The sequence below is a fragment of the Podarcis tiliguerta genome, assembly GCF_965153285.1.
Source record: "Podarcis tiliguerta genome assembly, chromosome: 10".
NCBI classification, from domain to species: Eukaryota; Metazoa; Chordata; class Lepidosauria; order Squamata; family Lacertidae; genus Podarcis; species Podarcis tiliguerta.
Genome location: NC_139543.1, coordinates 2202332 through 2223403, shown reverse-complemented (window position 1 = coordinate 2223403; position 21072 = coordinate 2202332). Strand labels below are relative to the sequence as shown.

The 21072-nt window shown below is 43.8% G+C and overlaps 1 protein-coding gene across 9 annotated transcripts in view; it reads left to right on the top strand.

Annotated features, from left to right (window-relative positions):
* The window catches only part of FRMD4A (FERM domain containing 4A), a 401265-nt gene that overhangs the window by 369852 nt on the left and 10341 nt on the right, over window positions 1-21072 (top strand). For all 9 annotated transcript variants that reach the window (XM_083399421.1, XM_083399422.1, XM_083399426.1 and 6 more), the window contains 6 exons: window positions 5910-6032; window positions 10931-11159; window positions 13218-13274; window positions 15278-15515; window positions 17291-17455; window positions 19082-19941. In XM_083399421.1, the coding sequence (XP_083255547.1) occupies window positions 5910-6032; window positions 10931-11159; window positions 13218-13274; window positions 15278-15515; window positions 17291-17455; window positions 19082-19941 (1672 nt within the window). The remainder of the gene's footprint in view (window positions 1-5909; window positions 6033-10930; window positions 11160-13217; window positions 13275-15277; window positions 15516-17290; window positions 17456-19081; window positions 19942-21072) is intronic.

The following is a 21072-nucleotide window of genomic DNA, read 5'->3' as shown; positions in this document are numbered from 1 at the left end:
TGTGTTGTGATATTGCAAGTGGAAAACAAAATGAAATTTCATATCTCAATTTTGCAATTTCCAATGTGGGCAATTTGGCAAATGCAACCTGTTTCTCCTATAAATCACAGCTCCTTTCCAACAGTTCTATCCTGATTTGATAGTTTGGATTTTGTTACACATTACAGGACAGCATTCATCTTTTGTGATTTCCCACCATTGCCAGTTTCCGTAACAGATTAACTATTCAGAGCATGTGGATAATTGCCATTCTCAAGTGTCCTGTGAACATTGCTGTTTCCCTTCGCAAGTACATGCGTTAAGTGTTACAGGCTTCAAATTTCTGTTCACATGGGTATCATAAGATGCCCTGAGAATTAACATATTAGATTTCCACAAGTAGAGAGCCTTTAAGTTTAACATTATCTTTCAGCCATGAAAGTAGAGAACCAATGTTTGGGACCATGATTATTTGAGAGTAAATAGATACAAGTGGGACCTACAAAAAATGTAGAGTGGTCCTGATCAAGATGACAGCATTCGAAATTTGGCAGGCAGTAGGCTCATTTGCCCCTGGCGACCAAGTGAAGATGCTAGAAGGCGCCTGACGTCTCCACCATCCGGAGGTGCCTGCCTGGAGATCATTGGATGTTGCCTGTTTTCACACACTAGAACCACATCCTGTAGAATTCCATCCATTATATATTATCTGCACAGTCAGAATGAATTTCAGGAACCAAAAAGCCGTGTTGAAAAATACCACTTTCAAGCTGTCTGGCCCAAAAATGCCAACTAGGCATTCTGTTTTGGTGACTTGTAACCCTGGTTTAAGGAGCCATTTGGTGCCTAGCTGACGTATCTGAGTTTCTGCTCCAAGAGTCAAGTCGGCAGACATGTGGAAAGCAGCTTGGCATTAATTTTGTATTCCTATTTCCTTTTTTTTATTTTAAATAATATTTATTAGAGGTTTAATAACTACAGAAAAAAAGGAAAAAAAGAACAATAAAGAATTTAACAGTCAATACACATCGGGGGGGGGGGGAAACAATACATTAAAACAACAAGAAAAGCAAAAACATTTAAAAACACATCCAATATTTCCATATCATTACCTTTCATTTACTTGTTTCATCGACCTCCTCACACCTCCCTTTTTTGTATTCTAGTTCAATTTAGCTATTTCAGCAAATCTTTTCCATCTTTCTCAATTTTTTGTTCTATAGTTTATCTTAACACAATCTAACTTTAAATTTTCCACTTTGGCCCATTAACAATCAGTTTTTACTTAATTCTTTATAACATTTCTGCTAAAACCATATAACTTCATTCCAATATTCTTCTAGCATTCATTAATTTTGCAGTATTTCTGTAAATATACTTTAAATTTTTTCCAATCTTCCTCCATCGATTCTTCTCCCTGGTCTTGGATTCTGCCAGTCATTTTCGCCAATTCCATGTAGTCCATCAGCTTCACCTGCCATTCTTCCCGGGTGGGTAGATCTTGTGTCTTCCAATACTTTGCGATAAGTATTCTTGCTGCTGTTGTGGCGTACATAAAAAAAGTTCTATCCTTCTTTGGCACCAATTGGCCGACCATGCCCAGGAGAAAGGCCTCTGGTTTCTTCAAAAAGGTATATTTAAATATCTTTTTCATTTCATTATAAATCATCTCCCAGAAGTTCTTAATCCTTGGGCACTAATCACTAGAAATCTTGTTCAACTACTTCTGTTTTCTGAGATTTCCCCACTCATTCCGTATACGTTGTAAAGTACCTTGCAGCTGTGAGATCTAGAAACTGACCCTTTTCACACCTGGAAGCTGCTGTTCTTTGGAAGCTGAACTGTGCATCCAGCACAATGCTCTGGCCTTTTTCTGCACTTCTGTAAAATTTAGCATTCTAGTCATTTCTCAAAACTCTTACCTAACCCTGCAAAAGGTCATGTAACTGGAAAACACTTTTCAATGAAGAGCGTAAGGGAAAATAGCTGAGCTGCTGAAACTTACTTGATCGTTTCTTTTTCGCATAAGAAGCAAAACTTGACTTTGGTAGTTTGCCTACGTGAGTAAGGTTTATAAGGTCAGGTTAAGCCCCACATGTCCGTGCCTAAAAGGTTTTGCTCAAATCATCTGTATAACATTTAAGCCAATTCAATCATCACCCTCCAGTTTTATTCTAAATTTCTCTCTCCAGGCTCCCATAATTTAGTTTGTTTATTTTCCTGTGGGAATTGCTGTCATATAATGAGACTGGTAGACTGAGAGAAGGAAATGAATTGAAACCCTTGGGGGTGGCCAAACTAAGTTTGCCCCTAACCATTTGCAACAGTGGCATCAAATTTCTGCAGGCTTTGGTTACTTATTAGTTCATCTTAAATTACAGGAGCCAGGCTGCTAATGCGCTTTTTGTTTTATGGGGCAAGTTTAGTAGCCCAGTTTGCTGTCCTTTCTTTAAAAAACAGCAGACTTGTTGGAAGTCTTGCATACCTAAATTGTTTGGCTTCGTTTTTTTAAACTGGAGGCTGTTCAAGCTTTGAAGGTATTTGGTTGTTTGGTTGATGTATGTGCACACAGACACAACTGGTGCTGATCCACGTTCATCTTTTGCTTTAGGAAATGTATCTTAACAGTGATTTTATGACAACTTAATATTCATGGCTGAACTTTTTTAAAAAACATATTCCAAATAGCAGTTACACTGAGATACTCTAATATTTCTCTCAATCTGTCAGGTTTTTATTTGGTTATAAGCAAGACACTAGAGCAAAGAAGTTTGTTTGAAACTCCCAAATCATTGTATGGATGTTTCTTCATAGACACAGCCATTTTATCAATGCTGGGATTACTAGCCCTTTGGAGTCCACGGCACAATTGCAAACCGGAAAAACTGTTCTGGGCATCACACTCACTGCAACCTGTTCTGTTGGCTACAGTAGAAGGCTTCTTTTAAGCCAAATTTCAGCAGGTGAAGAGGAAGCCTTTTGGAGGCATGTGTGTTTGTGGACATTACGTTGGTGACCCCTGTAGCACATCTCTGTATGCTTGCGTATATGAAACTATGCCAGAGGTGTAAATATTGGTAATATCTCTTATTCCAAGCCCTGACATTCTAGATACTCCTTATTAGTAGAGCTGTTACCTAAATAAATAAGTTTGTGAATTTTAATTCACAAATAAATGTGAATTTTAACTGATAAATTTTTAATTTGAATAACAATAGTTCTGAAGAAATTATTTGTTTTTAAAATATGAGCAGTCCCGTAATTACCTTTAAAAATAACACCATGCAACTGTTCTTTTTGCAAATGGGATTTCATATAAAATGTTTTGCATCACATTTGTAGAGTCCATGTTGCTTTTGGGGCTGATGCCTTTTCCAGTTGGTGTGAATACTTCAGGCTACTTTCCTAAACAGCAAGAACGTGGGGAGAGGGAATGAGGGGAGGAGCAGAGCTAGAGAAGCCTGTAGCTGATCCTAACATCACAGTGATGACAGAGTGACACTTCCACCCAGTGCCAGGGCGGAGGGGGGGGGGCTAGCCAGGTTTTTTGCCCCGGGTGAAGCCTCCAGAGGCACCATTGAGGCTCCCTGCCTGTGTGTGTGTACACAAATGCGCCTGAAGGGGTTGCCAAACTGGCTCTTTGACCCGGGTGAAATAAAGCCTAGTTTTGCCCCTGCTGTCACTTGACTTGGCAGCGCCAGGTATCACACTGCAGAGCCAGGAAGCGCCATCTTGAAAGAGGCACAAGGTGGAGCGGCTCTTCTAAGATTATGCCTTTTGCGTTTGGTTTTGTAAGGACTTGTATTTTTTCGGGGTGGGGGGATTAAAAAAAAATCTGTGCTGATTTAATTGGAGGCAGGTTTTATTTGTATTTTATTTATTTAAACAATGTATATACTGCTTAGGGACGCGGGTGGCGCTGTGGGTTAAAGCCTCAGTGCCTAGGGCTTGCCGATCGAAAGGTCGGCGGTTCGAATCCCCGTGGCGGGGTGCGCTCCCGCTGTTCGGTCCCAGCGCCTGCCAACCTAGCAGTTCGAAAGCACCCCTGGGTGCAAGTAGATAAATAGGGACCGCTTACTAGCGGGAAGGTAAACGGCGTTTCCGTGTGCGGCTCTGGCTTGCCAGAGCAGCAATGTCACGCTGGCCACATGACCCGGAAGTGTCTTCGGACAGCGCTGGCCCTTGGCCTCTTGAGTGAGATGGGCGCACAACCCTAGAGTCTGTCAAGACTGGCCCGTACGGGCAGGGGTACCTTTACCTTTTTTTATATACTGCTTAACAGCATAGTCTCTAAGCAGTGTATATAGGGTTAAAAAGATACAATAAATACGTTAAAACACACCATATTTAATCAAACATTTGAATTGATTGTGCATCAGCTTCTAGAGGCTGTGCTGGGCTGACATGTAAAGCTGCCCTTAGAAAGTGGGCATAAACAATTCAAGGCCTCCCAGCAGCTCATTGTGTGCTTAAGTTAAGCATCAAAAGAACCAGGCTCTCCTTTCTCAGTGACCTGAAAAAGGAGAAAAGCTCCACTGAGAATCAGGGTCGGGGCAGCAAGCAGGAGGTTGTCCGGAGCTTCGCTTGCCTGCCACTTGCCTGGATAGTTTTTGCAGAAGGCTGGGGATTTTGGACTCTCAATGCTGGTGTTGCAGCTAGTGCACAACATTATCCCTCCTTGGCACAGAGCCTTTTCCCTGCTCCAGGGCCATCATCTCTCTCTCTTTAGACAGCTCCGTGCCTTTGCTCTTCACACTGCAAACAAGCAACAATGTTTGTGCTAAAGGTAATGCCAATTACCTTTTTAAAAAAGTTGTTAAATGTGAAGTATCCACCTTGTTATTTTAGACTAATCTGTCCAAATGACTCTTTCATTCCACCATGGAATAATTTGGTAGTGGATCAAAATTGCCAATAAATAAATAAAAATCACCACATGAAACTTGACAAAATGATATTCAGCAGGTAAATATGATGCAGCTATTGTTTTACTGCCACTACGTCTATTACTACAAAATGTTTGTTTAGAGCAGGGGTGAGGGGTCAGATTATTATCTCCCCCCTACCCCCTGTGGGCCAAGTTTGGCAGGTGGGTAGATCTGCCCACCTGTCAATCACCTGGTGTCACAATCCTGTCACAGTCACCTGATGGAACCTGTTCAGGCTTGCAGAGTTTGAAATCGAATGGTGCAGGGAAAGGCACAGCCTGCAAAGTGCCAACAAATAGCGAAAGGCTGTGAAACTAATCGTTGGAGCTTGTGAAACCAGCAGGTGTCCAGTGCTCTGCCAATCTCTGGTGTCGTAGAAACTGTACAGATTTTGACCAATATAGTAAAATCCGTCTCTTGCTTTACAACAATCTCCTGCCCAAGGAATGTTTGCTCTTAATTTAAACAAAAGATCGGGTGACATAAGAAAGAGAGATGAGGCGCAGGGCAAGAAGGGTGAAAGTCGATGCAATTATGCACTCTTAGGCTTTGTTTGAATTGAGGGTGATGACTAAGAAGTTAAGCCACAGAAGAGAGAGGTTTTGAGCAGGGAATTGACAGAAGAGAGGTGAGACTTTGTAGGAGTTCTGTATAGGGAGTTCCAAGACAGCAACATGGCTTCTTCAATAAAGTAATCTCAGAAAGCTTGACAGATTAACCAAAAGTAACTTTTACTTTCCAGTTTCACATTCTCTTCTGGTCACAGATGACAAAGCATGTGGCTCAACTACCATTCTTAAGAGGATCTTTCACAAAACAGAAGTTCTAAGTGAATAAACACACCCAGAAAGAATCAACTGTGTGTCCTTCAACCAGAAAAAAATGCAATATTGGTTATTTAAAGACAATATTTGTGAAATGCTATTGCACGTCTAGATAAAATCCACTTGCTGCATGTGCACAACACACAGCTAACTTCTAATGTTTTATATCCATTTGCAGGAGCTTACAGGAAAATTGCCAAGAGAATATCCCCTTGACCCAGGGGAAGAGCCCCCAATTGTGCGCAGAAGAATAGGCACTTCCTTTAAACTGGATGAACAGAAAATACTGCCCAAAGGAGAGGTGAGGATTGCTTTCAGATTCAGACTTTCTGTTTCTCTTTTGCACTATTAAATTAAAACACCAGCATTTAGCCTGTGCCAGGATCTGGAAAGATAGACTGAGTAAATCACTCACTGGAATTATCCTCCCTTTGTGCTCTTTAAATTTGATACTAACTTGTTGAATAGAATTTGTGGTCTTTTTATTATGGGGCATTCCTGATTATTTTGTTGTCTTGATATTCCTAGGGCACATTATGACTGTGAAAGATTATGAATTGCTTGCTTTTTGGATAGTGACATTTGGAGCAATAGCTCTTTTTCATGTTTGGGCTGATGTGTGGTAATTTAATGATTTGCCCAGTCCTATCCACATTTAATGGAATGTGGGTAGCGCTGTGGTCTAAACCATAGAGCCTAGGGCTTGCCAGTCAGAAGGTCAGCAGTTCGAATCCCCACGATGGGGTGAGCTCCCATTGCTCGGTCCCTGCTCCTGCCCACCTAGCAGTTCGAAAGCACGTCAAAGTGCAAGTAGATAAATAGGTACCACTCCGGTGGAAGGTAAACGGCGTTTCCGTGCGCTGCTCTGGTTTTGTCAGAAGCGGCTTAGTCATGCCGGCCACATGACCCAGAAGCTGTACGCCGGCTCCCTTGGCCAATAAAGCGAGATGAGCGCCGCAACCCCAGAGTCATCCATGACTGGACCTAACGGCCAGGGATCCCTTTGCCTTTACCTTTATCCACATTTAACCCTAATTTGACTTATGGAACAGACAGAACCACCTTTTTGATAGGGGTGGGAGCAATGTTTCACATGAACACAGCAACTTGGGTCTCCCTGCTCAAAGCCCAACATTCTGTCCACCACGCTAATTAGCATATAAATGAAGAGAAAGTACTTGTCTAGACTAGTGACTTGGAAAGGCCATGCATTCTGTTGAAACAGGATGTCCCTATCGTGTGCCAAGAGGAATTTTCCAGTGAATGACACTGGTTAGACATGCTCTTTACATAGAAAATAACTCAGATAATGGTACGTTGTAGTGACTTGTTTAGTCTTCATTAGGAGAGACTTCATTCAGAGTTAATTTACTACAGCAGAACAGTGATTTGTGTTAATGAACTTTTCCTCAGTAGTATGAGGCAGACACTTTGGCACAACTGGTTTAAATAGTTTCAAGCTGGTTTTATTGTCATGGCTGTCTCCGAAGAAGCTGCCACAGGGAGTAAAGCAGAGCTGCTGGGCAGGTGCCTCTGCTGCTCCCCCACTGAAACCTTGGGAGTTATAGTTTTGGGGACATTCTGAGAGCCTAGTGTCGGAGTATATTTTTTAGTGTTCCTACATTCAGCTAAGCATTTTTTAAAAGTTAGGTGTGAATAACCAGACATTTCCCAGCATGGCGAGCTGTGCTTTTTTGCTTTCCTAACTAGGGCATGGAAAGGAAGTTTGTATCTAGGGAGGCACCAATCCGTCTAGTGTCGTTTTCATATGTGTTTATTCAGAAGTCTGCTCTGTTCATGAAATCCACACAAAAATTAAGACACATCCATTTTCAAACACATTTGGGTATGTTTTTTGAGCCAAGAATTGCACCACTACATTAAATGAAGTGTGAAATCTGAAGGATAACTGAGTTCTGGTCCAAAAGGTGAGTGTCAGGTCAGTTTGTATCAGAATTTGCAAAGAATGAGCACCTCAAATATCTATAATTGTGCCTCATGCCTTTTGATTGTAAGGACCACTCATTACATGTTTAGGTGTATTCCTAGGTAATTTTAAATGTTCTGTGTGAAACTGCAAAGTAATACTATGGCAAATCCATGTTGGTAAACACATGTGCCATCTGGGTATACTTGTCAAGAATCATGACTGGCTGCCAATCCTGCTGTATGCACAGCCAGCGGCAGAGTGAGCCGATACTTTCCCTCTTCTTAATGTGGTAACAGCCCCAGCAGAGGATCCACATGTGAAAGTGGCAGGCTTGGTCGATAAGACTGGGCCATTGAAAAGCATACATCAAATGCATTCATTTTTAACCGTGCCTTTCATCTGCTGCCTTCACTGGCTGTTGTGGGAGATTTTCTGTAGTGAGGCGGCAGATCAGGATCTGAGTCTTAAAATATATTGTGTTGAATACACATTTAATAAATTCAGTGTTGACAGAGCTTATGAAAGCTTCAAAGCAAGAACTCTTTCTTAAAAAACCCACACATGCACAACAGCCATTCAGTCTGTAGCATTGTGAGAACTGCAGCTATGGATTTAAAGTAGTGGTGATTCATCACTGACAGCAAAGGAGATTTTTAAGCCAAGATGTCCAGAATGAATACTTCAGAGAGACATGTTGTCTTGAAGAGAGATTAGTTCACAGCAGTGTGGCTTCTTCGGTGACTGTGGCACTGATTGACACAGATCGATGATCTCTTTCCATAGAGCATATGATAGCTAGTTCCCAGCGTTTCCTTGTGCTGGCTGGGGGATGGGAGGTGTGGTCCAAAACATCTGGAGGGCACAAGTTGAAGAAGGCTGCTTTAGAACTAGAACCCAGGACAGGGTTATGTTGGCAGGAACAGGCTTGGTTCTTAACCGTTAGGGCCGCCAGGGGCAGGTATACCCTCCTCCTCAAAATACACACTTTAAATTTATCCAGTAAAAGTGAAAATTCACCACTGGAGGAAAAGATGAGGTGCTGCTCTTGGGACCCAGTTGCAGCAAGAGCAATACTGTTCCTACCCTGTGTGGCCCAGCCCTCATTGTCCCAGGTGCCAGAGAGCACACATGCTCTGCACTCAGGGGGAGCTGTGCAATAAACAAGACTTTCATAGACCATCTGCTGACATAATGAGCATTTTGCTAGCTGCAATATATATTTCTTTCAAAGATTCATGCCATGCCTCTTGCTCTCTGAATGAACCCCAGAGTTGCTTACAACAGGTTATGCCATTCAGTGCAAAGCGTATGCAACTGAACACAAAACTATTAGCTGAATCTCTGTGGTGCAACAACCACGGGAGATGCTGGGGGAATGTCATCTTAAAGGCCCCCTTCCCAGCTCTCTGGTGTTTCTACTGGAGCCGTCCTTTGTGGACCTAAGACAAGCCTGAGGAAAAGAGTCTCCCCAAAGTGTAGATGCCACCATCTCTCAGGGGTGAGGTTTTTCCTTGCCTGGGCCAAACAGAGTGTGGTGCTTGGCTCACTGTTTGCTGCTGAGGCAGCCAAGAGAGATGGCGGAGGAACATGATGTTAAAGCTCCTCTCCTCAGCTCTCTGATGTCCCTGCTGCTGCTGCTGCTGCTGCTGCTATATATATAGGCCTCCAGTCAATACGAGGCAGCTTAGATTCTTCTGATGGAAACCTCAGTAGTATAGCAAATAGAAAATAATAAAATAGACCACTGGATTCATTCTTCTGTGGGGAAGGGACAAAAATGCTGCAGGAAGAAACTGAACTTTTGCAAAATATGGAAGGATTGTCTATTGATGGTTTTAATTCCTAGCCTCTAACAGATGATTTTTCCTCATTTAGTGCCTTCCTCCCAGCGCTCGGGGATAGAAACTTGTTTTTAAAAGACAAAGAGTCCTCTCCATGAGATTCCGTGTTTGTGCGAGGACATGAAACACGTGTATGATTTTACAGTGTGTGTAACTTGTCCTTCTGACTGGTTGTGAGTTGTCGTCAAATATTTACAGTGGTGTTCAGTGCCGACACTAGCTCTATGTGTGTGTTATTCATGTGAAGGTCAACTGTGTGTTCCCTGGGGAGCAAGGCCTACTCTGCATCTGCTTCCTAAAGTAACTGCACATTATGCACAATTGTCTGTAAGGCAACAGCAACCCACAAGATGTTGCTGATGTATGGGGACTGTATGGATGGAATCAGGACTTCCAGGTGTGCAGGTGTCCTGATTACCCAGAGCCCCAACACATGCACAGGAACTTGCACATTGAGTTTTTCTTACAGAAAACCATGTGCATATGCTCCAAGAAAAAGTGCAGCTCACTTCTCAGTTAACACACAATTGTCTTACTACACAACTTTGAATTAGCAAATTCCATGGAACAAAGACCCAGGAATGTCAAGATTGTAATGCTGTGATTCCCAAGGTCCAATTTATACATTATCAGATTGGTGCAGCCATTTCTCTGTGGTTTGATTCTGCACCACTCTGGTAGAATTCTGTGAGGAACCATGTGAGTGGATGAAGGGGAATGTTCCCTTACTATGTCAAATGGATGTCATCGTCGTGTGTCATCCCCCCCAGTTCATTGTAGTGACAAGATAGGACGTTCATAACTACTTTTCATTACTTATTTGTGGTGTTGGCATCCATCTGTCCTGGGAGACAATGGAGGTGTGTGCCTTTGGGGGTGAAGTCAACTGTTGGAAGGTTGCAGCGCCTGCTGTGGCTGTGAGACCAATATGGGAGAGACATGTTTTGTTGCAGGCGGGGCAGATAAAGGCACCCAGTTGTGCTGCTGCAGATGTGCCAGGGTGTTTCTTCTCTCTGTGCTCCTCCCAGCGGTCATTCCTCCTCTGCTCACTGCTAGGGATGCACAATCTGACTGACTTATTTTGTGTAATACTACTAAAATCCACAAGACTGAGCAACATGAGCTAAAGTTGTTTTAGTAGCGCCATTGTGGTATGTAACATAGAAGAAAGCTGTTGCTTTGTAAATCTTCCCTGTATACACCAGCCAAACTTGCCCGTGATCAGATGTACTGTTAGTAAGCTGCTACACTTTGCACCTACAGAAGCATAGGCAACCTCATAGTCCTCTTGGCTGGTCTCTGTGGGAGCAGTGGTGGACCTGGAGGGCTTTAGGCCTGACCCAGCAAGGTTCTTCTTCTTCTTCTTCTGTTCTTACATGCTCCATGGCTAAGGCACTGACAGCCACAAGCCTCTTTCTTGTTGGACAGGAAGCTGAACTGGAACGCTTGGAGAGAGAATTTGCCATTCAGTCCCAAATCACGGAAGCTGCCCGACGCCTAGCCAGCGACCCAAATGTCAGCAAGAAGCTGAAAAAACAAAGGAAAACCTCATACCTGAATGCACTGAAGAAACTTCAGGAGATTGAAAATGCCATCAACGAGTACCGTATCAAATCTGGAAAGAAGCCAACACAAAGAGCCTCCTTGATCATAGATGGTAAACAGAACCCAAACTTCATGATACTCTGATCTTTCTTCCTGATGATCATTTGGGGGTGGGTGGGTTGCTCGGGAGAAAACAATGCTTCCCAAGGAACTGATGAGGAAGTGGGTTTCTGGAAGGAGTATACAAATATTTCTTCCTAACCTCAACTTCCCATGAAACTTCAGCACTTTGATAGGTGAGTGCCAGGCAGACTGCTCTTCATGCCACACCTGGATCCTCAGCTTCCATATCTGAAGTTGTGTCTTCGGACCCTTTCACAGACAAATTTCAGTTAATGGATGCTGTTAAGAAATGTGTGCACAGGTTAAAAGGGAAGTGGTAAATGACACTGAAACGTAAGTGAGTATGCAGTGCTATGTACTTTGGGGCAAGGGCATCAGCCCTCTCCAGGCGTTCAGTCTGAATGCACAAGGGCTTAAAGTCGGGTAGGGGCAGTGGCATGCAAGCCCCCTCCATGCCCCCCATGCTGCACCACCGTCACTTCAGAGGCTTTCTAAGTGCATTTAGCTGAGCATGCTTAAGTACCATATTTACGCAAATGTAATGTGCACCTTTTTTGTTCAAATTACATCATAAAAATTAGGGTGTGCATTAGATTCACGTAAATACAGTGGTAATAAGTAATTGCATCCTCGCAATAAGTAATCCTGATGGGGCAGGATTCCAGATACGTCTTCTAAACTAAGTGTACTTCATTAAAAGCCCCCTTCAGATCTTCCTGCTCAACACAAGAAAATTGAGACGGAATGACCACACCTACCATACCAGGTGTGCATGCCTCTGTTTCTCCTTACTTTTAGTCGTCATGTGCTCAGGCTAAACACTGCTTTGAGGCTAAAGGGTTAAACAGTGGAAAAATTGGTGAAATAAATAAATAAAAGGGCTAATGTTGGGCTCTGAGCCAGCTGGTTCATTCCAGAGAAGGGATTGGGGGTGGAGTTTGAAAAGGGCAAAGTTCACATTAGTGATTATACTCAGGTCCTGTTATACAAATGCTCATTATATGAAAATTCACTTATCCAAACGTGAGGAATTGGTACCAAAACCTCGCTATATACACCTCAGATTCAGATATCCAAGCAGCCAACCCTTGCGCAGTACTGTAAACAAATAAGCAGCTGTAGAGAAGCCTTACTTTTTTGTATTTTGCTGTCCACACCAGAAACCATGGTGGGAAGGAGGGAGAGAGATCAGACAAATAAGAGAGCATTTTTTCCCTTCCTTGTTTGCCTTCTGCCAGTTTTCAGGGGATTTTCTCATCATTTTAGGGTCAAAATTCTGTGGTTCAGAACGCATTAGAAAATTTCCCATAGGGATCAAAGGAAATCATCAACTCATGATGTAAACACATTTTGTTCAGGTAGCGGGACCTGCATGTATTTAGAACGATCATAATGCCTTTATATCAGTCACTGGTGCAATCACACTTGGGATACTGTTTGTATCCCATCTTAAAAAGGATATAATAGAGCTGGAAAAGGTGTATAACAAGGAACCCAAAATTTCCCTTATGAAGACACACAACAGCAATTGAGACTTCTTAGCTAGGAAACAGCTGAATTCTGAAGTCATGAACAGCAGGAAAGTGGAGAGACAGCAAAATGTCTCCCTTACTCATAATGCTAGATTAACTCAGAATCACACAGAAAAATGGAAGGACAGTCCACTTAGGACAAAATAAATGCAGGAATTAAAACATGGAATCAGCTGCTACAAGATGTGGCAATGGTCACTTTCTATAGCTTCTAAATGGGTATTTAAAGGGGCAGATTCAGGGAAGATATGCTTCTTAAGGGCTGCATAGCAACAAAAGGGAACATTTCAAGGCAGTATTCCTCTGAATATCAGTTGCTGCCAAACATGCAAGAGCTGATCCTTACCTGCTCTGCGTGTGAGGTCCATGGAAGCATATTAATGGGAAAAGCATGCTGGATCAGCAGAGCTGTTCTTATGGTCTGTCATGAGTGGATTACTGCTGTGGAAATCATGCTGGGCTTCACCACACCATGGAGCTACACAGTAACCTCCGTATGTGTTTTCACTTGACAGATGGAAATATTGCCAGTGAGGACAGTTCACTCTCGGACGCTCTCGTTCTGGAGGATGGTATGTCCAACATTCATTGCAATATATTGTATTTTATGTCTCTGCTGAAAAAAAGAAGCTTGTGTTGTGTCAAAGGAGTTGGGGCAGAATCCTGTCGAAGCTCAACACTTCTCATTGGTTTTAGTGGGAGAAGTTTAACGTACATCTATCTCTGCCTTAACATCAATGGGACTTAAATGTACTTGGCTCTGGCTGGATCATCGCCTAAGGCTGTAAGAACTCATTTTTGCAACTGTAGTAAGTCTTCCAGGACTCTCTCCTGTCTATATAATCCCCCTGGAGAATCCTGCACTATATGTTTTTCTCTGAGCCTACCTCACTGAAAATCGTTTTTGTTTAAAGTAGCATTTCCAAGATAGTTTGGGATTATTTTATTTCGAGCAGTCACTACCCAAATATCCAAATAACCTTTTTCAACTGAAAAGTAGGGACAATTTCCTGCAACCAAAAGTTCAAGCAGACGCCACATCCCTTGTAGAATGATATCATACTGTCACTTGTAGGTATTTTGCTGCACTGAAAAACATACCCATCATCATCATCATTTTTAATTTGTATACGGTCTTTCTATCTTACAATACTTAAGGTGGTTTACAAGCTGAAGAAACAAAAAATGTACATCTTATAACAATCTAATGCAATTCAAAATGTGATAATAAAACATAACTTTAAAATAGGCAACCTACACCAAAAAAGTAACATTCAACAATCATTAGAATAGTATTAGGTAAGGGGACCCATGACCATTAGGTCCAGTCGTGGCAGACTCTGGGGTTGTGGCTCTCGTCTCGCTTTATTGGCCGAGGGAGCCGGCGGGTAGCTTTCCAGGTCATGTGGCCAGCATGACTAAGCCGCTTCTGGCAAACCAGAGCAGCGCACAGAAATGCCGTTTACCTTCCCGCTGGAGCGGTACCTATTTATCTACTTGCACTTTGACGTGCTTTCGAACTGCTAGGTGGGCAGGAGCAGGGACCGAGCAACGGGAGCTCACCCCGTCACGGGGATTCAAACCTCCGACCTTCTGATCGGCAAGTCCTAGGCTCTGTGGTTTAACCCACAGCGCCACCCGTGTCCCTAGAATAGTATTAAATAATAATAATAACATATAAAAGTTAAACAGAAATCCACTCAACAGTTACAATAAGTAATTTCTAAACTATAATCCATAAAACAGTGGCAAGCCGCAGTACATAAAATAATACAATACAAATTGAGAAGCCCAAGACAAGAGGGTGGGGCAAGGCAGGTGGACGGAGGCCTTGCCTGACGAAGTCTCTCCCTCACCTCTGAACTGCAGGCTTTCAGCACTTCCTGAGCAGAAGAGAGGAGGGAGGTGGGCCAGCTCCAGGCTCAGAAGATGTTCCAAGCAAATGATCTGTCAGAGCCAGCCAAGTCAACCTTCTGCTAGGGAATCTGCCCATGTGATGTTCAGTAAAGATCACTTGGGGGCTGGGTCCAGGGTTTTATGGGTGTAGAGTATGGGGATGAATGCTGTCCATCTAGCAAGGCTGAAGACATCAGCAGCGAGAAGCAGGGTGTTCACTGCATCTGACCCAAAGCTTTGGCAGAACCTCCCTGGGTAGATCGGAATTAACTCTTCCCTCATTGTTTCTCAAAAGAGTGGCAAAACTCTTTTATTCTGACTGGCACTTGGAGATTGGCGATATGAAGAGCTGTCTTGAACTCATGTATTAATTTGCTGTGGTGCTTTACTGTTTTCTAGGCTTACATTTAATTGTGGTTTTAAATTGCTCTGTTGTATTTTTTATATAAGCTGCTTTGAGCACAGTAAAGTAGTATGGCATCTGCATAGGATTTATACACATATACCTAAAAAAAGGCCTTAAAATGAACATATATTCTACCTCTTTACACCTGTATCAATCTTTTTAATTGTAAGCTCCTTGAGGCACGGACCTCTCATCTTCTAAAAGGCCATGCAAAAAGTATTTAAAGAAAATAGTGTTCCTGTCCTTTAGTTTTCCTCTTTTTTCCCATTTCAGAAGACACTCAGGTTACCAGCACGATATCCCCTTTACAGTCCCCTCACAAAGGACTCCCTCCCCGTCCCCCGTTGCATAATAGACCAGCTCCTCCGCAGTCCCTGGAGGGACTCAGGCAGGTGCACTATCAGAAGAAGGACTATGACAAGTCCCCCCTCAAGCCCAAGATGTGGAGCGAGTCATCCTTGGATGAACCCTATGAGAAGGTCAAGAAGCGCTCTTCACACAGCCATTCCAGGTTAGTCATAATGGAGAAAGACATTTCCTTATCATGCAGCAACCATTTATAAAGGGGGGGGGGGGGACGACCAAGGCTTTGTAAGCAAATTTCATGGATGTGCAGTGGGATACTTAGACTCATAGAACTGCAGAGTTGGAAGGGACCCCACATTCCCAGAAGTTTCTTCAGCAGTCCCAAAAGCCAAAGAGGTTAGTCACTGCAAAGTAGTACAGTCGTACCCTGGAAGTCGAACGGAATCCGTTCCGGAAGTCCATTCGACTTCCAAACTGTTCAGAAACCAAAGCATGGCTTCAATCGGAAGCTGCCATCCAGGTATTCAATCGGAAGCTGCTGAAGCCACTGAAGCTCTGCTGGATGTTCAGCTTCCAAAAATAGTTTGCAAACCGGAACAGTCACTTCTGGGTTTGCATTGTTTGGGAACCAAAACATTCGAGAGCCAAGCTGTTTGAAAACGAAGGTACAGCTGTAGTCATTAATAAACTGCAGCTTGCTTCTTCAGCTGTGGAAGTAGCTCTGATGAAGACATCTGAGGAAACAGCACCTCGATGCAAAACATAGTTGATTTGGCTAATGCCTCTGCATCTCCATGATGGAAGGTGCTTACTTCAAGGTGCTCATTCTAATGTTTACAGCCATAAACAACTCCAGGCCCCAGATATCCGAAAGACTTGCCTACTGGTCCTCTTGGGTATTGACATTGGCGGAGGGGCCATCTTGGTTGTGGTGGCCCAAGAGAGGCCCTTCCCTAGGGCAGCCCCTAAGCTAGAGCTTTCCAAACTGTGTGCCAAATGCTCCTCCCAGGCTTGGAAAAGGGTTAGTTTAACCTCCGGTTTGCTAGTGAAACTGAATTGCTGTGCTGTGAGATGATGCATGTTTCCAAAGTGTCAGCAACATGAAAAGTTTGGAAAGCTCTGCCCTAAGCTATGGGACCCTCTTACTGCAGAGGTAAGTCTGGCATCTTCATTTTGCAACTTTACCCTGGCTTTTGACACTTGAGGTGTGCATTTTTAGGACCCACCTTATTTCTGTGTTTGCAAGTTGTTTTAAACTGTTTTTAATGCTGTGCTTTAATTGTTATAAGCCACCATGGGAGCTTAAGGTGAAGGGCGGGTAAATTAATAATAATAATAATAATAGCCACCACTCCCAAATAGCAAAACAAAAATATCACTCACTGAATACATATTTACAGCTGCTTAGGCAACACAATGCAGCAACAACAGCAATAGCCTGGTAGCCTCCAGATGTTGTGGGATTACAACACCTGTCCTCCCTGCTGATTGGCCAGGTTGGCTGGAGCCTATGGGAGCTGGAGCCCCACAACATCTATAGGGCACAGGTGGGAGAAGTCGGTCCAAGGGGCATCTGTTGCAATAAGAAGTTGGGCAATGGGGTCCTCTCTGTGTCTTCCAGCACTTCCTGTGCTTTATTTGGCACATTATTTGTGCCTTAGCTTATTGTTGTTAGAAAAAGGAGCAACGCAGAGTAATTTAGCAGAGAGTTAGTGTAGAAATGTCTAACAGCATGAACAGTGAGCCCAGAATTCCCTTGAGTGAATTGACGTCAGGCAACCCACTCTTTCTTGCTCCCCAGCTGTAGGAAGAGTCACCCTGGGCTGCTGAAATAGGACCTGTCAAGTCTGCCAGACTTAAGAAATGAGAATTGTCGTCGTACCCAAAAACGCTTATGGTTTTCTCATATGCCCATGTAATAAAGTATAAAAGCTGCATAAAGAAGGCTGCCCTGATCACTGTGTTTCCTTTTGTGTGCAGCAGTCACAAGCGGCTTCCCAGCACTGGGAGTTGTGCAGAGGGTGGAGGGAGCAACTCCCTACAAAACAGCCCCATTCGGAATCTGCCCCATTGGAACTCCCAGTCCAGCATGCCAACAACACCAGATCTACGGGTACGCAGTCCACATTATGTGCATTCCACTAGGTAAGTTCTTCCAGCCCAATAGGTCCTCAGCTTCTCTTCTCCCACCCCCTACCAAATGTTAAATATGGAGCCTGGAATTCCTAAAGCCTGCTTAAATTTCATCAGGGTGCTCAAGAGTTGCTCTGAATTGGATTGTGCTCCCAGTCCTCAGTTCTGTTTCAGCTAAAACAGAAGTTCAGAATCTCCTGAACTTCCCTCCTCCCCTTTGTGAGTCCTTTCGTTAACCATTTCCTCCTGCATCTTTTATAATAATCGAGACCTTTTTCATTAAACTACAAGTGTTATTCCAATCCTACTGATGATTTTAGCTGTTTACAATGGTTTTTAAGATAAATTACGTATTTTCCCCATTCCTTATTTAAATTTTGGTCTTTCTGATTCTTCCGGTCATTTTTGCTATTTCGGTGATTTTGGCTTTAGGCACGATTCCCGGGACGTATCCCCCATATAAGTTGAACAGCTGTTTTACCTGAATACAGGTGCTCTATATGTGTTCATTTGGAACTGGCAGTGGCCAAAGGTCAAAAAGAAATGTACCACATAGCAGAAAAGTGTTACCACAGTTGTTTTCACATGATGCCATTTCGCAAGTTCTAGAAAACATTTGGTCATGGAATCCAGCCAAACAATGTTGGAAGCAATGTGATTATTTGCTTACAAAAACAAGGAAGCAGTATCTGGATGGATGGTATTTATTAAATGGCAATATGACATCTGCACTCAGCTGTGATGCTTCTTGGGTGACCTTGGGCCTGTCAGTATCTCTTATAGAATGCACAAGGGGAAGCATATGAGTGAGATATAAATGTAATACATAAATAAAATCTTATTAGGTAGGATTTTGAAGGGTGTTCAGCATCAGATGCTTCAGGGCGTGAGGAATGACAGACCTAAAGGGAACCTTATCCACTCATTAAATTTAGGTGGATGTGTTATTTTCCCTCTCCAAATGGGAGAATTCATAGAAATAGATGAGTTTTAAATTTATTGGCGCTTCCCATTTTGTCCAATATAGAGCTTTCACATCTCTCCACCTTAGGGACCTACACTAACGGTTTCTCATTGGGAATTTGACTCATTTCTCCCCCCAAGTAAAGGATGTGAAACCTCTACTTCAGAAGAGGAAGAATTGCAAAAGATTCCCTGCCATCACCATGTGTAACATCACCTGTTAGCCCGGACTTCCAGAGGTGTCATTATTGGCTGGCTGTGGTGCTTAATGCAGGCTTTCACATACTTCCTGTATTCTGAATTCTGCCAGCTTATGGTGACCAGTGGCATCTTTACATTGTCGGGCCTAGACTCCACTGTATTTTCTTCAGATATTATGCAAACATACTACAGAGTTAACCATGACAATGTCTTTTTGTAAGCAAACTCTGCTATGGTGAACTGACCCCAAATTTGTGGTTAGATACAATTACAAAGAATAATTGATTTCAGAGATCCCACCTTCATTCTGCAGCTAAAAGGCTGGAGTCCCTATAGCACAGGGTCAGGCAGCCTTTAATTGTTCTCTTTCTGTTAGCCTTCCTTTGCCACCACAAGTGTACTCATTCCACACCACAACTGTAGGCAAAACTACTGGAGCAGTTTATAATTACAACTTTTTTTCTGTGCTTGCAGGTCTGTGGACATCAGCCCTACTAGGTTACATAGTTTAGCACAGCACTTTAGACACAGAAGCTCCAGTTTAGAGTCCCAAGGGAAGCTCGTTGGGTCAGAAAATGAGACGGGGAGCCCCGATTTCTACACCCCTCGGACTCGCAGCAGCAATGGCTCTGACCCAATGGACGACTGCTCCTCCTGCACCAGCCATTCCAGCTCTGAGCACTACTACCCTGCTCAGATGAATGCCAACTATTCCACCCTGGCTGAGGATTCCCCCTCCAAAGCCCGGGAACGGCAGAGGCAGAGGCACAAGTCGGCAGGGAACCTGGTCTCCTCCAATTCAGGGAGCATGCCCAACCTGGCTGCCAGGAACGGCACTGGCCACCACGGAGTCTACCTGCACAGCCAGAGCCAGCCCTCCTCCCAGTACAGGATCAAGGAGTACCCTCTCTACATCGAGGGGAGCTCCACGCCGGTGGTTGTGCGCAGCCTGGAGAATGACCAGGAGGGACACTACAGCGTGAAGGCACAGTTTAAAACATCTAACTCCTACACGGCGGGGGGAATGTTTAAAGAGAACTGGCATGGGGAGGAAGCGGACTCCATAAGGTTGACCCCCTCCCGTTCTCAGATCATCAGGACTCCGTCTTTGGGCAGAGAGGGTCACGAGAAGGGGTCGGGAAGGACAATGGTGTCAGATGAGCTGAGGCTGTGGTACCACCGCTCCACAGCCTCCCACAAGGACCACAGCCGCTTGTCGCACACGAGCTCCACTTCGTCGGATAGCAGCTCCCAGTACAGCACCTCCTCTCAAAGCACCTTTGTGGCGCACAGCAGGGTAACAAGGATGCCTCAGATGTGCAAAGCAACGTCAGGTGAGGAAGATGATTTGCACCCATATACAAGAGTCATTCCTGGGGCTTCCACATGTACAACATAACCAAACCACCCCCACACCTCACTGCTCTGGTGGTGTGCCCTTCTGATCAGCCCAAAGACACAGCCAAATTACTCACAATCAGAGGAGGGTATTCGTGGGTCTCTGCTGAGCTTGTTGCTTTCTAAGCAGGAGCTAACCTTTAGTAACACAGGCAGAAACACAGGGACTCTCCTGAGGATGGGCAATTCTTGCGCTCTGAGACTCTAAACTTTTCAAGTGCAGGTGTAAAGTGTGTCATCAGTTGTAATTCAGGAGAAAAAGCATGACCCCAGCAACCAGCAATTTGGTAAACACTGGCACAGTTATACAATATGTGCTTTTCACTATCCGTGAATGCCGGTAGGGGGAGGAAGGGGCATGTTAGGTCAAAGGTTTTAGCAATAAAGGTAGAAGTTCTGTTTGTTATTCGCTTGTCATGTGAAGCAGGGTGAATCAACAGAAGGACAGTCCAAATGAGTTCTTAAAAGGTGATGAAAAAAGTACACGACTGTTGTTACTGAAATCTAAAACTGCTGCAACTGGTGTAACCAAAGGTGCAATCTTATCCTCGTTGACCTGGGAGTAAGCCCCACTGAAATCAGTAGAGCTTCTTTACGAGTAGTCATGCCTACGATACTCGCCTGCTCAAAATCTTGCTTTTGCCACTGACTCATTCACGGGTCTCAGCTGAGCCTTTCCCTCTCAGCTCCAGCCCTCCCACTCCTCACAATATGAAGCTGTGTTGCATAGCTTAGTCAAAATACAGCATGTGAAACCCTTGGAGCACTCTAAAGCACTATATAAATGCTAAGCATTATTATTTAAAATTGAAGACAAATGGATTTCATTACCAAATTATGATGAGAATGCTCTTCTAATAAATTCTTCCTGAAGGAGCATCTCCACGCCCATCATTCTGACCAGACACTGAGGTCCAGCTCCAAGGGCCTTCTGGCAGTTCCCTCGCTGCGAGAAGCCAAGTTACAGGGAACCAGGCAGAGGGCCTTCTTGGTGGTGGCACCCGCCCTGTGGAGCGCCCTCCCACCAGATGTCAAAGAGAAAAACAACTACCAGACTTTTAGAAGAC